General features: G+C 48.2%; 1 protein-coding gene across 4 annotated transcripts in view; it reads left to right on the top strand.

Moving 5' to 3' along the window:
- The window catches only part of ARHGAP26 (Rho GTPase activating protein 26), a 411,458-nt gene that overhangs the window by 383,844 nt on the left and 12,518 nt on the right, over positions 1-15,096 (top strand). The window contains exons 21-22 of one of the 4 annotated variants that reach the window (XM_072955787.1): positions 7,644-7,754; positions 13,415-13,506. In XM_072955787.1, the coding sequence (XP_072811888.1) occupies positions 7,644-7,754; positions 13,415-13,506 (203 nt within the window). Of the gene's footprint in view, positions 1-1,392; positions 1,478-7,643; positions 7,920-13,414; positions 13,507-15,096 lie in introns of those variants that run through there. The other 3 variants (XM_031671880.2, XM_031671891.2, XM_072955794.1) reach the window with 3 other exon arrangements.

Below are 15,096 nucleotides of genomic sequence, written 5' to 3'. Positions count from 1 at the left end.
CACGTTCTCATCGATGTCTTCCGGTGCACGTGTGTGCACCATGCTCTGGGGTATGTGTCTGGGAATGAACTGCTGGGTCAGGGAGAATGACCCCTTCACCTGCACTAGATAATGCCAACCTGCTGGCCGAAGTGGGTGTGCCGCTTGCACCCCTCCTCCAGCAAGTCTAGGAGTTCCAGGTGTTCCGCGTCCTGTAAACGCTTGGTATTCTCAGCATTTTGATGTTAGCTATCCAGTCGTTCCGGTAGGTGAGCAGGATCGTCTCTGTGGTTTTCATCTTCATTTCCCACATTACCTTTCCTTCTGCATTTTCGCTTCTAAAGTCCCTGCCCAAGTTTCTTGTCCATTTGCCACTTGGTTGTCTGCCACCTTCTTACTGATCGATAGGAGTTCTTTGTGTGATCTGGTGTGTGCCCTTTGTTTATATATATGTTGTAGGCTGCCTTTTTTTACTCTCCTTTAAGGGTACCTTTTGATATATGAAAGTTCTTCATTTTAGGGGAGTGGGTATAGCTCACTGGTAGAGCACATGCTTAGCATGAGGTCCTGGGTTCAATCCCCAGTACCTCCATTAAAATAAGTAAGTAAATAAATAGACCTAACCCCCTCCAAATCAATGAATCAATCAATCAGATATATTTTTTGAGTTCTTTATTTTAATGTAGTCAAGGATGTCAGTATTTTCCTTTATGGTTAGAACTTTTTATGATGCCCTGTTGGCTAAGTCCCAACCCCAAGTTCCCAGAGTTACTCCCTCCTTTATTGTTTGCTTTTGGCATTTAGACCTATAACTATAACTCATTTGTTAGGTATGATATGAGGAAGGGGTCATGTCGCTTTTTCCGTATAGACATGCAATTATCCTGGCACCATTTATGGAAGAGTGCTTCCCACTATTATAAAATAATACAGGTTCATGATTTAAGACTTCAAACAGTATGTAAACCACTGTAAAATTTAAAAGTGAATGTCCATTCCGTGCCTATGCACCCGGTCCCCGTTCTTAATCCGCTAAGGCAGTTACAGTTTCTCCCTTGCTAATTTTAAGAATAAATTAAACATCCCAAGCATCAGAATGGCGACTCTACGTTATGCCTCAGGACAGTGGAAGATTGGGTCTGGCAGCACTACTGCTTCCCTTTCTCAGTTATAGTGAATGCATTTGTTTTTGCAACATCTTCATTACATACAGAGTGACAATTGTAGTGCAGTCAGTGTAAGATAGGAAGGAGATGCTGGGCTTTCTCAGCAACCATTCAAATCTTTTGAAATAACAAATGTTACCCAATAGACTCTGTCGTGCTCCCAAAATGCTTCCGCATTTCCTTACAGATAACTTCATGAATTGTGAGGCTTTTCAGTTGGAAGAGAGTAAATACATTTTATTTTAAGGGCCGTTTCTGGTGAAGATGAAAGGCGATTTTGAAAAAGATTGAGGAGCTGCACTCAGGCTTAACAGGAAGGAATATTACTCGTGGTAAGTATCGTGCAGTGCAGAGCACACCAGGGGCGTCTGTTCCTTTTACCCTGATGGGCCTTCCCCTCCATTGTTTTCCCTGCAGTGAGCAGTTGAGACCGTTGTCCAGGCATCTTTATTTCCTGTCCAGAGTTTTCCCCTCTACCTTGTATTTCTGTGTTATTCTACATGAGGGGGTTCAAATTATTGGCTTGGGAGAACCTTAGGGATAAGAGATGCCCAATTCTAAGATTTTAGATTTTATTTAAATCATGGAATTCTACGCCTTTCCCGGCATGCTCCGTCCGAGTCTGACACTTCTTTGAAACTTAAACTTTAAAACTTTTTTTTAAAGCTGGAAAACAGAACCACTGCCCTGTAGATTAGTCGAGCTATTTTAAAAGTGAATTATTTAAAAACTATTTTAAAAAGCAATTATGTGTAACTGCTAAGGCCTTAAGGGGATTTCACCAGCTAGTCTCATTAAAGCAAGAATCAGGACTCTGTTATTGTCTGAATACAAATGTGTATTAAATTATATCAGATGAGGGGAAAGAATCTGCAAATATTGTGCACGCTTGTAAGAGTCAGGAAAGAATAAGTGAGAACAGTGCACCTTGGGGGCACGTGGACTCTGCCGCCTGTGAAGATTTAGGAGATCAGGACGTAGATAGGATTTCTGTGTTGTAAAAGCTTCAGCAGCCACAAGTAAAGAATATTTATGTTCACACTTACAGCAAATAGAAATCGGATTTTGTGTCATTTACTCTGATTCGCCACTCTCCCATTTAGCAGTGTTCCTTTCAACCCTGTTTTCCCGACTGCAATTTGGTTTCTCTTCTGTTTTTCTGGCACTTTAAGAAAGGGATGTTTTCCAAGGAAGGAGAACTCACTAATGTGGGATTAGATTAGATGGGACTTTATAGGTTTCCATGGAATTTTCTCTTTTCTCTCATTATGAGAGAAAGAAAAAAAAATGCAGGCAGCCCCCCTTGAATTTAATAGCTCTCTCCCCATTCCAGGCCTAACGGGGAAGGGGACTGAGTGGCACTCGGGTCGGGCCTGGGTCTGTGACTGGGAACCTGGCCTGTAAATCGCAGACCACGCTGCCTGGCAGAGAGGTGCCCATGCCAGGTCTGTGACTCCTCCACAGCCTGCTGCTGGCGACAGGCTCTGGCTCCCCTGCGTACCTTATCGCTCCTTCTTCATCCGATCTTTGAGAGTTGTAGATGAAGCCAACCATCCCCTCATCACTTCCCATTTCTCTTGGGTCAGCCATGCCACAGGGCCAGGGGTCCAGCGTCCCCAGGTTGCAGTTGTCTGTCTGTCCATCTGCCTGTCTCCTTCCCCACACTGCCTTCTTGGCAGACTCCCCTTTGGAAAATTAAACGTTGCTTCCAGATGGAAACAACACAGGAAGGCAATTGCATTCGTTTTTACAATTGGAAATGCTGGGAAAGAGAAGAGTCCAAGATAACCCTTGTGGACTGAAGAAGAGAAGAAAAAGTCCTTTGGTTTAATTTTTTAAACTGATGATACTGGTGGGGCCGTGGTGGAGGGGAGGAGCAACCCCCCGTACACTGTAGGTGGGAATGGCATTCAGTAGACCCTTTCTGCAAAGCTGTTTGCTAGGACGGATCAAGCCCTTTCAAAGAAACTCCTAGCCTTTGACCCACTAACTTAACTTCCAGGAATTTGTGCTAAGGAAACAATTGGAGACACAGGCAGTAATCCTCCACAAGAATGTGATTTCAGCACTCTTTATTATAGCTGAAGGAAGATAATAACCTGAATGTACACAATAAGAAAAGATTACATAAATCGGGGTGTAGCGTACCACTGTATACCCTGTAGCTCTGAGGATACTCTGAGAGTTGTAGAAAGATGTTCCTGGGGTTATCTGCTAAGATTGTATTTAAAAAAAAAAAATTTTTTTTTTCTGTCCTAACATCAGTCATTTGTTATTTTTTGGCCTCATTAGTGGGAAAAGTGTTTAATGATTTTTTTGCAATCTATCAAAGCCTGTTTGATGACATCAGAAAATGCTTAAGCAAAAGAAAAATTTTTTTTAAAGAAAGGTTACTAACTGCTAACTCTGTATGTACTATTATCCCCCAGAAAAGTGAGGGACTATGCCAAGATGTTAACAGTGATGATCAGTGGCATAAATTATATATGATTTTATTGCTTTCTTTTGTTTGGATATTTTCCAGTTTTCTACAAGGCCATCTGTGATTTTGCACATCAGAATTAAAGAAGATGAGCTTTCTTACGAATGGTCAGCTGACTGCTTGCTTTATACTGGTGCAGGTTTTAACCCCCGTGGTGTGGAGCCCCGAGGGGGTCTGCCACATCCGTGATCAGGTAGAGGGGCCTGCTGGGCTGCCCTGTCCACAGCCCCGCAGGCAGGCCCTGACTGGTACACCAGATGCCACATCCATCAAGTGAGTCACCGCAGGGGGTGTCAAGCTGATGATATTGCCACACCCTGAACTTGAACTGTCAGCCGCATGCCAGCATGCTGCCAGGCCTCTGAGCCTTCCTAAACCATTATTTCTCCACTGTCCAGTGAATGTCAAAGGGACTGGCTGGCACTGTGTGACTCCTTTTGAGAACACCGTGGACCTGCAAAATCAAGCCAATGGCAAGCGTTCCACTTGAATCCAAACTAGACCAGCAAATGCTCCTTGAAGTTTAAGTGGTTGTCGCTACAGTTGGGCCTTGAGTGGGGGCCTGGCGGGACCCTGGAATATTTAGGGTGAAAACCATGCTGGGGCGTTCAGCCCAGATAGTCCCAGCTAGACAGTGAGGTTGTAGAGAGGCCTTCACAGGGTCATCTGTTCAGATTGTCATGAAATTATTTTCTCGCATCCTAACATCAGTCGTCTGTTATCTTTGGCATCATGAATGGGAAGAGAGTTTGAGAGTTCAATATGGGAGGTTTCAGCGCCAGTGCCAAAGCCGGTCGTTTTGTTTGGGATTTTTTAGGGGTGTCATTTTCTTAGTAACCTATAGCCAGACACTTTGTGGTCAGAGTCTGGGGCCATTATCGTCATCATTGTGCATCTTATTTTCAATCTATGTGTTCTCTGAGTTACATCAAAACTGAAATACAATGTACTCTCTGTTTCCTTGGAGGAACATTTATATGCTTAAAGTCATTCTGTTGCTACGGCATCAGTCATTGTCGTATATGACAGTATTCAGCAGTATTGCTGATGTTGAATTTTATTGATGTAGCTCTGAAGCACTAATAGATAAAGAGCGTAATTCCAATCAGTAGTTTAAAAAAATCATAGAAATACTGTGTATGCACTTTACTGTTACACTTAAACATAGGGATCATAAATTTTAGACTGTGGTCATTTTATAGCAAATAAATGTTATTGCTCTCACTAAAACACAAGCGAACAAATGAAATTCTATTAGTTGTTAAAAATTCAGTTAGTACTGTGGCAACTGACATGGAGATTCACGAGCAAGTTCTCATAACCGTTAGGAGTATCCGGCGTTCCAGCCACACCCCCAGATAATTTCAGCCATTGGTACTGAGCAGCCAAGTACCACTTAGATATCCAGGGATGTGAAAAAAAAACATTCAGAACCCACATGGTACTCACAGAATATGTTCCCACCTCTGCCTTTAGGGAAAAGTATAATTCTTGGTACAGTTGAGATAGGAAACTGGAGGTGTCTGCTACTCATAAAACCCACTAAAAAGGAAAAAAGGAAAACTCAAAAGAAAAAAGAAAAAGTCTTAAGGACTCTTTCATTGTCCTGTGCTGGCCACTGACCAAAGGGACAGATTAGTTCAGGCCTCTGGGCCGGGGCTGCTCTTGTAAACCTCCAGATTGTCCCTGGACCGAACTCCAGTTCCTGGGCTGGGCTGCAGTTGGGAAGTCATGGCCAGGCCTTGCCCCCGGGGTCACTGTCTAGTGGGGGCTAGGGGACAGTGGTGAGTCAGGACTGAGAAAGCGAGCCTTTCTTACTGGCTGCAGCTATGGAAGGAACTGCAGGGCTGACTGCCCGATAGAAATGAGGCAGCCCTGTGCTCCAGGGCTCAAGGCAGAATCACGTGGGGGCAGATACTAAGCGAAGCCGAGAGTAACTTATCCCTTAGCTGGTGAATCTTGTCTTACGGTTGTCTTTTAATATGTCCCATCTTGTCAAATACACCGTAAGCCCTTCAAGTTAGGGACTTCGGCAAATGCTAAGTTGGATTCTACTTAACGGTCTTGATCATACACTATGTGTTCAGTAACCAGTCTTTGCTGGATTGATTGAGAAAGAGAGGGGGGGGAAAGCCATACTCTTTTAATTCAGTCTCTTCTATTATATGAATTCCATCTGCTGTATGCATCTACCAGACAGAAGACTGCAGGCGGGATTGGGGATTTTGATGGAATTTACAATGTGTTGAGTCTTACTGAATCTGTCTGTCGCTACATTCCCATTTTTCCTTGCAAATGTGGTAGGCATAGAAAGGAAACTCATAAATCAGTGGTTAAGAAGGTTTCTAGTGCGATGGCTGGGTCTGTAAAGAAGCTTGGCACAGCCAGAGGATCAGAGCAAGCTCTGCTACCCCAGAGGCAGTTCACTGTGACGGCAGGAGCCCTGGGCTTGGAGCCAGGGGATTGGGGTCTGAACCTTGGCCCCATCACTTACAGGCTGGTATCTTCAGGCAAGCTTCACATTGGCCCAAGTTCCCACATCTGTGAAATGGGAATTATAATGGTGCCTCTGGGCGAGCGGGGTGGGTTAAAGGAGATTCATTAATTTACTCAATAATTATTAAGTCCCTACAAGGTGCTGTTTTAAACATTAAAAGATACACCAGTAAACAAAACGAATACAGATCTCTGCTCGTGGAATTTGTTTTCCAGAAGCATAATACACATAGTGGCCTTTAATAAACGTTTCATTCAATTAGTCTGAGGCGATCTGTTGGACTCCCACAATGAGTTTTTGCTGTAGATTTCATAGGCATTTATGTTACAACCGTAGATAATTAAGGCCATTATTGGGCTCTCATCTGGACTGAAGATGTCCCAGTAAGAAGGACATTTATGTGTTCTCACTAAATCCCAGTATGCTAAGAAAGTCTGTTCCCCTGGAATTGGATTGCTGGCATTTTTTTTTTACCTCCGTAAAGAACTTGGGCCAAATAATCCAGCAGTCGGCTGGGGCTCAGGGGCCACAGGTGGCGTTGTGGCTGGGTGATTTCCACGTTTTTTTTTCCAGTCATTGGTGTCTGCACTATCGGTGACTTAATGCGATTTTACAGAGTTACTAAGATGTTTGTTTGTTTGTGTAATTTGTGGAAATGAGTCAAAGGGCTAGCGTGACCAGTTAAAATCCATCAACCGTATTTTAGTGAGTAATTTCAACTTTGCCTCTCCAAACTTTTGATCAGCCACCCATCAAAGAACAAAATGACAGATGTGAGTTTTCAGTTCCCTGTTTTTTTTCTTTGCCTTCCCTCTGGGGCTTTCTCTTTGAGCATCAGAATGTCCAAGATCCATGAAAAGAGAAAGAGTCCACCTGGAAAGCAAACCTCAGCGGGACGACTGCACGCTGCCCGTGACTGCGTGCCCTCTCCCGGGAGGCGAGTGTCCAGACCCAGCCTCCCTCCTCCTCGGCTGTCACTTTTCTCCTGTGGTCCTTCTCTGAGTTTCCAATGGCACGCAGCCCATTTCCTTAAAAACGTAAACAGGAAATTGTCTTCTGGTGGAAGGGCCTGTGTGGCCCAGAAAAATGGTCACTTTTGCTGAGACACAGCTTTAGAAACACTCCCACCGCGGGGAAAGCTGAAGGCTGGTTATAAGCTAGCGGAGGCTGGTGATAGCGTGTGGGTCTGGAAACCCGTGGGCATGGGTTCAGGGCGATTTTCATCGATGGCCAGAGGCACAAGGGGCACGACTGAAGAAGCTCCTGTCACCTAGAAAGCAGGTGTTCTGCGGAGCAGAGAGACATGTTAACGCCCCGAGGAATTCCAGAACAGGCGTTACGTGGAAGACATGGAGGTTTGGTGTGGAGAAATGTGACCTTGGCACGGAGGACACGTCCTGGGTTTCGAGGCTGCTCCAGTCTCTCCAGCTCCCTGTCACGTGGCCTCCCGTGAACCTCCCATGCTCCCGTTGTGGTCTCTGTGTGTGCTGACGAGTTTTCTGGTGGTTATGTCTTGCAGCCCCCCGAATCCAAGCCCAACTTCACCCCTCTCGCCATCTTGGCCCCTGTTCTCGGCGCCATCCAGCCCTATGCCCACCTCATCCACGTCCAGCGACTCCTCCCCCATCAGGTCTGTTGCAGGGTTTGTGTGCTTTTCTGTTGCTGCTGTTGTCCTCTCATTGGCTTGGTCCTCTCTTCATGCAGTGTTCAGCCTCCTCGTCAACTCTGTTCCCTGCCATCCAAACCTGCACTTGCTTTTTGACAGGCCAGAAGAAGCGGTTCGCGAAGACTCCAGGTAAAATCACGGATGCTGACCGATCCGTTCCCGTTTATCCAAGGCTGGTCAGGGAAGATGGGGGTGGCCAGCCTCTGCCCCCCCGGGAGTCCAGCCTCAGAGACCAAAGCTGGGAGGGACCACTAGCATGAGCAGGCATGGCATTTCCCATGCCCTTCTAGAACCCTTCCTCCGGCTGCTGAGTTAGTCCGTGACGCCTGAACTGGGGGGAAAGAGTGCCTCTTGAGTGGACTCCCGTTTGGTTTGCTCTCTGAATCCTGGGGCTCTCTGCACTGTAGCATAAGACAACACCCGAGGGACAGTGCTGAGACATGTACCAGCCTCTTTCTTCTTCCCTCACATTTGTCAGGTAGCATCAGGCCGTGTTGATTTGTGGGGCTGGGCTGTCAGCCGTGAGTTCTGACACCTAGCTGCCGAGCTCCAGACAAGGTGGAAGACAGACGAATATGACACAGAAAAAAGGCCCTAGATGGGCAGCAGTTTCTCTTTAAATTGTTCCTGGCTGCCTCCTTACCTTCCGTGTAGTCCCAGGAACCTTCCGTGCTCCCAGCCTGCTTCCGTCTCCCCCCGTCATGAACCCTCAGCTCTCGTGGGGACAGGCGACACCTCTCTCGCAGGGCTGACCTAGCTGCGCTCCCCAAGGGCCGTGCTGCAGGTCTTCCCTGCTTTGAGGGCGTCCAGACTGCATTGTTTGCATTTGAGTTCTTTGGAGAAAAGATGCTGTTTCACTCCAGGAAAAGAACAGGAGCCCTCTGCTGTGTAGGCTGCGAGCCCGTGTGTCTCTGCTCCCAGACAACCAGGGTGGAGAGCGCAGTTATGAGCATCATGAGGCTCTGCAGCCTTGGCAGAGTTTTCTCGTCCATCTTTTTCTCATAGCTGGTTTTTTCCTAAGGGATGGGCCCAGCAGAGAGGCTCAAATAACTTGTAAAGACAAGTCTCACTTTTAAAAAAAAAGAAACCCCATGCTATTGATATATTCATATATATATAGAGAGAGAGAGAGAGAATGAAAGGATAGATATGAAAGTGCCTGGAGGAGAAAGAAAAGTTTATATATATTATATATATAATTGTATATACAATTCTATATGTGGGAGAAGAAAAGGCCTGAAACCTATTACAGAGAAGGATGACTAAGGCACTGAGAAGTGACTTGTACACAGTCACTTGACTGGTGAGAGCCAGGCCAGAACTCAGGACTTCTTGTCCTCAGCCAGCACGCCTTCCTCCAACCACATGGGTGGCCCGAAATTTAAGTTTCCATGTTTGGCAGCCCCAGAGCCTGGCTTCCTCCTCTAGGTTTTCTGTCTGGCTTCACCTTTGAAGGTGGAAGAGATAGCTTTTTACCATATCCTTTTATCCTCACCCTGGGAGTAAGGTAAAAATTCTGATGATACTTTCCTGATACTCAAGTTATTCCCTAATTATTTCTTAGATGTATCTGGGACACTTTGGGAAACGTTCATAGGAGACCAGATATGGCTTGGATCGCTGTGGTTAGATTATTGATTGCCCCATGAGGACCTGAACCAAAGCCAGCTACAGTGACCAGAGAGAGAGTCAGCTTTCAGAATGCCTCACTCATTCCTGAAAGATACTTTGGCATTAGGAGAATGTGGCTCCTTCGTTTTGATCAAAAGGAAGTAACATCTTCAAAACACTGACCCGTGGGCTGAATGGGTTGGGCCACTCAGGACAGTGGAATCTTTTGGCTAAAAAACTAAAATGTACTCACCGCTTTGACAGTATTCATTTTCTTGGGTCTCTAAGCCTGGGGGCCCTGTTGCCTGTCCAGTGTCTCCACCTTTCCTCTCCCTTCCATCCCCCGAAGTACTTCCGGATTGGCAGAGGACAGTAGCAGTAGAGTCTGCCCACCCCATGTGTTTGGGGTCACAGTTACTCAGTACCGATCACTCTGGCCATCATCATATGGCACCGTTTGGACGATGCCATTCCACAGCCCTTTAGGAAGCTGCCATTTTGAAATAGGCAAGGCGGAGCAGGGCTTGGAATTGGCTGTTACTGAGCTGACTGTGTGCCAGGGTGGGCATGGATGGCAGCACGGGTGGCAGTCCTGGTGGGGAGCTAGCCAAGGAGAGGACAAGATCCCCTAAGCGCTGTCGCAGTTGGCAGCCAACAGTGGGGGCATGCACCCTTGAGTCAGGTGCAATGGATCCTTCCCCCAAATCCCCTTCCCAGACATGAAGCTTCAGACTTCCTTCCCTGGGCAGAGCTTTTAAAAGTAAAAACCCAATTAGACCTCATTAGTGGGCCCGTGAACTCCTATATAACGTCCCCTATGGAAGCGGCCTCCCTCCTCCCTCTCCTGTGGGTTGTCAGTGCTTGTTAGTCAAGGCTCAGGGCCGGAGGTGCCTTTCACAGCACAGCAGAGAAAAGGGACTGGAAGAGCATTTCCTCTTCCTTTTCCTCACACCCCTTGAAAAGCTCCCGGTCCCAGACTCATACCTTGCATTCACACAGGGGCCCCTGGAAATTATGCCTAAGTGATCAAGCCGTTGCCATGTACCAGATTCACTGAGCCCACCTCCCCATACAGTGGAGAATAGGTGGTCATTCTGCAGGGTTTGCAAGGGCGCTTGAGGGAAGCCGCTCTGAGTGCTTTCCAGGCCTCGTGCCATGCTCAGAAGTGAAAATTAAAAATGAACTAGCAGCAGGTTCCAAGCTGGTTCGTGCCCTTGCAGGCCCAGCTGAGGTCTGAAGGGCACTGTCTCAGGACAGCCAGCGGCACCCCAGGCTCTCTGTGTCCAGTGTTGAGATTCTCTGCAGAGAACAGGGAAGCCAAAGAATCAAAGATGCTTGGCGGCAATTTTTTATTTCTTTACTCAGAGCCAAAGCCTACAAGAGGAGTAACCTCTTTTAAATGCACTCCTTCTGTCATCCCTGCCATTTTTGTGCACATCCCAGGGGGGGCGGGAGGAGGTCTCAGGGGAGAAGGCCTTCTCGTGGACTGGCAGTCACCTGTTTGAGAGAAAAGGAGGGCCCTTTCCTGACCTTCATTTTTATTTTTCACCTACTGTTTTATTAAATATTATCATTATTCAGTTCCCAAAGCCTGATATTAGTGGAAAAGCATGATAGTCTTGGGCACGTGAGGCTGTTCCCTCTGTTTCTTTCCTGCCAGGGACCCCATTTGGTTTCCCTGGCTTGCCCCTGTTTTGGCCCGTTCCCTGGATTAAATGAGGTTAATAAGTAACCTCTCTGAGAATCCAGCCGGAAGAGCCTGGCCTCGGGTGATTTTTACCTCACCTTTTATCTCCCCGTCCCTAGTCTCTTTGCTCTCTCCCCGCCTGCTCTGCCCTGTCCTCAAGGGACAATGACCCTGGCTTATGTCCACTGGATTCTCCTTCCACTTTCCAGGTCACAGCAGGCTCCCCTTGCCTGTCAGTACAGGATTTGGGCTGTTTGAACACTTTATAACAAGGTGACTCCTCCTCTCTGCTCCCCACTCCCTCCAAAGACAAAAAACAAAAGCCACAATTTTAGTTGCACATCAGCTGTTTGGGCCCTTGCTGGCCCACGTACAGACCTGGTTCAGTTAGATCACAGAATATGCCCCCTTGTCCCGACCTTGATTCTGACATTTATGATAATTACACAGGAAGAGCTGCTTTCCAGTTGGAGCTGATACATTCTAAAGGCCCTTCCTCCCTTCACTCCCAGGGGACTCACTTCATCTTCTCCCACTTTCCCCATTTTCTCCCACCTGGCCGTCCTCTTCTGGCTACTGAAAGACCAGAGAGACCACCAGTGAACAACTTCTGGATCACCATTTGTCCGATCATTGTGCACAACAGACCCTTTAAGTCATCTTTCCTTCCGTTTTCATGAAACCAGGACTAAAAGTTTGAGATGCCTGGTCCTGGTATAGTTTTCCAAGCATCCCTGGTTCCTCTTTCCCAAAGGGAAGCTGACTTGGTGACTCCGAGAAGTAACAGCCCCATAAGGACCCCTGACGCCCTGCCCCTTCTGCTTCTGTCTGGATTTACCCGAGACCGGCCAGCGCTCAGCTAAATCTCCTTCAGCCACGAGAAATCAGTGTGCCATGGAGGGTTAGCCTCACTGGGTCCTTAAGACTCTGCGTTAGCCAGATGAAGACCATACATGTGAAGTAAATCATATATACCCCCTGAATAATTGTCTGTCCCAGAGGACCTCCTTGCTCCTTTGTAAGTCTGCCCTGGAGCCCCTAAATATGAATTCAGGTGGCTTAGAAGGAGAAGGAGATTGCTTTCAGCAAATACAGAGCCAACTGTTGACTGCTGAATGTCATTTTTCTTGTGACCCTTGAGAAGAAGTCCGTAGATCATTTGGACCTAGTTGGATATTAAAGCAAAAATTGATAGACAGCAACTGAATTCAGCAGTACTTGCAACTTGCTCTCCAGAAGAAGGGTTAGCAGTCTCTGGCCGTTGGGTCAAATCCAGCCCGCCACCTGGTTTTTGTAAGGAAAGTTTTGCTGGAACACAGCCGCACATTCATTTGCGTGTTGTCTGTGGCTGCTTTTGCGCTACGATGCAGAGTTGAGTCATTGCAACGGAGACCAGATGGCCCACAAAGCCTAAACTATTTACTGTCCAGCCCGTTACAGAAAAAGTTTGCCAACCCGTGCTCTGGAAGGATGGTTCTCAGCCCTGGTTGTACACTGGAGTCACTTGGAGAGCTTTATGAAAATACTGATGGCTGTAGTTACGTCTGCAAGTCAGGGGAGATCCCGGGCATCTGCATTTGTTAAGGTTCCCCTGGAGGTTCCAGTACACAGCGAGAGCGGTAGTCAGCACGCCTTGGATATGAGACAGGCACAAAAAATGGCATCATGTCGCCCATCCCTTCTCCCTCCCCACACACGCACATGCGTGCTCTCACACACACACGTGTGTAACTGCTCACACCCACACCTTGTCTGTTCCCGGCCCTACCCTGGGGTCGGGGAGTTCCAGCTCTGGAATCCTGCTCCACCAGCCCAGTGGGAAATAAGTAACATCTGGGAGAGCTCATGTCCGCCCGGGGCCTGGAGCCGAAACCTGGCTTTGCTAGAATTTCTCCTTTTTGACTCACTGAGCCTGGCCAACCTTCAACAGGGTCTGCCGGGAGTGTTCCCCAGAGCCACTGGGAAGCTCTTTCCTGCCTCCACCTCCCTCCTGCCCAGCTAGTCCTGCTCCAGAAATGGGGTGCAGCCTGCCCTCCTGCTGCTCAGCTGTTGTTAACTCCTAGTGGGGGTTTTAACGCGAAACAAGGTCACCCCACGACGAGTGAGGTTTCTCCCGGCTCGCGGCTTCCCTCTGAGTATTTCTCGTTCTCACTCTGGTGACCTTTGCAGCTTTTCTGCCTCGTGTTTTGCCATCTGGCTGCCTTGTCAGGCTCTTCCCATGAGAGAAGGCTAGATGGCTTGTGGGGAAGGGGAGGAAGAGAGATGAAATACCGGGGGTTTTCAGAGGGCTTTTAAAAAATGCTAAATAAACTCCTGTTTTCTCCAGCATGCCGTTCCGGAAGGCAAAAGCCTTGTATGCCTGCAAAGCAGAACACGACTCCGAGCTGTCGTTCACAGCAGGGACGGTCTTCGACAACGGTGAGTCTCTCCTCCCCCCGCAGAGATGTGGGGGGGACGCAAAGCAGTAACTGGAGCGGTCGGTTACTTTCTACCTGGGGAACAGCTCAGTAGAACAGGTAAGACCGCAAAGGCACGTGTGTGCGTGTGTGTGTGTTTCTCTTCCCAAAGTAAGAGGCGCAGTGGCGGGACCTCAGGAGGCCCTGCCAAGAGGGGACAAGTGTCATTAACTCTGCAGTCTAGCAGAGACTGTCATCAAGATGTCATGGGCATTAAATCCGATGATCCCCGGTACAGGCTTTGAGCATCTGGAGCTGGATGGAGGGAGGAGATGAAGGAGTTAAGAACAGGGATTTTGAGGCCGCAGGGTCTGCGCGCATCCTCTGGGCTTCGGTGGGATTCACTGTCTGCAGCAGGCGAGGCCGGTTTCCGAGATGGCCGGGCCTTGGGTGAGCTCGGGGCAAATAAGCTGCACTGCGTCCCTGCTCATCCTCCCGCAGCTGCTGGGAGCGCCTAGGTGACCCCAGAGTCAGACCACCCCTGCAGAGCACCAGCTGTCCTGCACAGGCATCCTGGTGGGGAAGTGGATTCAGGGCACCTGCCCCGTGGGCCTGCACCTTGCTTGGTGCACCATGTCTTTGTTCCATTTGTTTGCTTTCCTCTCTTTGAAAAAAAGCATGGAGCGGGGAGGAATATTTTGAAAAATGAAAATTGATGGAATTGATGTCATAATTTTTCGTAACTTATTTTGCCCAAGAGCAAAATCAGGATTCTGGGGAAAAGCCCAAGTTTCTGTTACAGCTGAGATTTCCCCCAGATGAAGTTCTCCTTGGGGGTTAATCCTTCTGGATTCTTGGGTGAAAAGGTCTGTTTGTTTTGCTCAAAGGAAGAAGCAAAAACCAGATGCCTGGTTTCAGGAACTAGACATTTTCTGGGCCTCCCTTCGTGACCTCAGGTGGGGCAGAGGCACCGTTCCCTGGCAGGGGTGAATGCACAGGGCCCCAGCATCCCTTCCCATTGTGGCTGCGCGGCCCTGCCTGGGCCTGGACCACACCTCCTCCTGCCTGCCAGCAGGACGGGGCAGCCAAGAATCCCACATAGCCCTGGGGAGCCAGAGCTCTAGATGCTGGCCACCGAAGCGCACTTCCTGGCTGGACCACGTGCTTCTGTGTGACCCCGAGCAGTGACTTAACCTTTCTGTGCCTCAGTTCTCCCCTCTGTCACAGAACCATCACAGATGGTTGTGAGAGGAAATCAAGCTAGTGAACATCACATTTTCAAATTAGTACTCAGCACATACTAAGCTTTCACTGTGTCCATTGTTACGATGATGATCATCATCTTGATTATGTCCATCTTAGAAACAGACCCTGATGCTCTTATAGTTTCTTTTTTGCTGATATGACCCAGACCTGGCTCTCCCGGCTGGGCGATAGGTGAGGGTCTTGGGGTCCCAGCCAGCACAGAGCTGGGCTCCTGGGGACCAGCCTTGACTGCATCCGCATGCAGAGGCCCTGCCTCTCTGTGTGCCCAGCCCCTGCATCCAGCATGGCGCAGATCAGATTCGGGTGTGGGTAGACAGAATGTGAAACAGGGCTCAGAGTCTCTGGG

The sequence above is a fragment of the Vicugna pacos genome, chromosome 3 (genome assembly GCF_048564905.1).
Source record: "Vicugna pacos chromosome 3, VicPac4, whole genome shotgun sequence".
Lineage (NCBI taxonomy): Eukaryota > Metazoa > Chordata > Mammalia > Artiodactyla > Camelidae > Vicugna > Vicugna pacos.
Note: the sequence above shows the minus strand (reverse complement) of the source record. Positions and strands in the feature narration are given on the sequence as shown.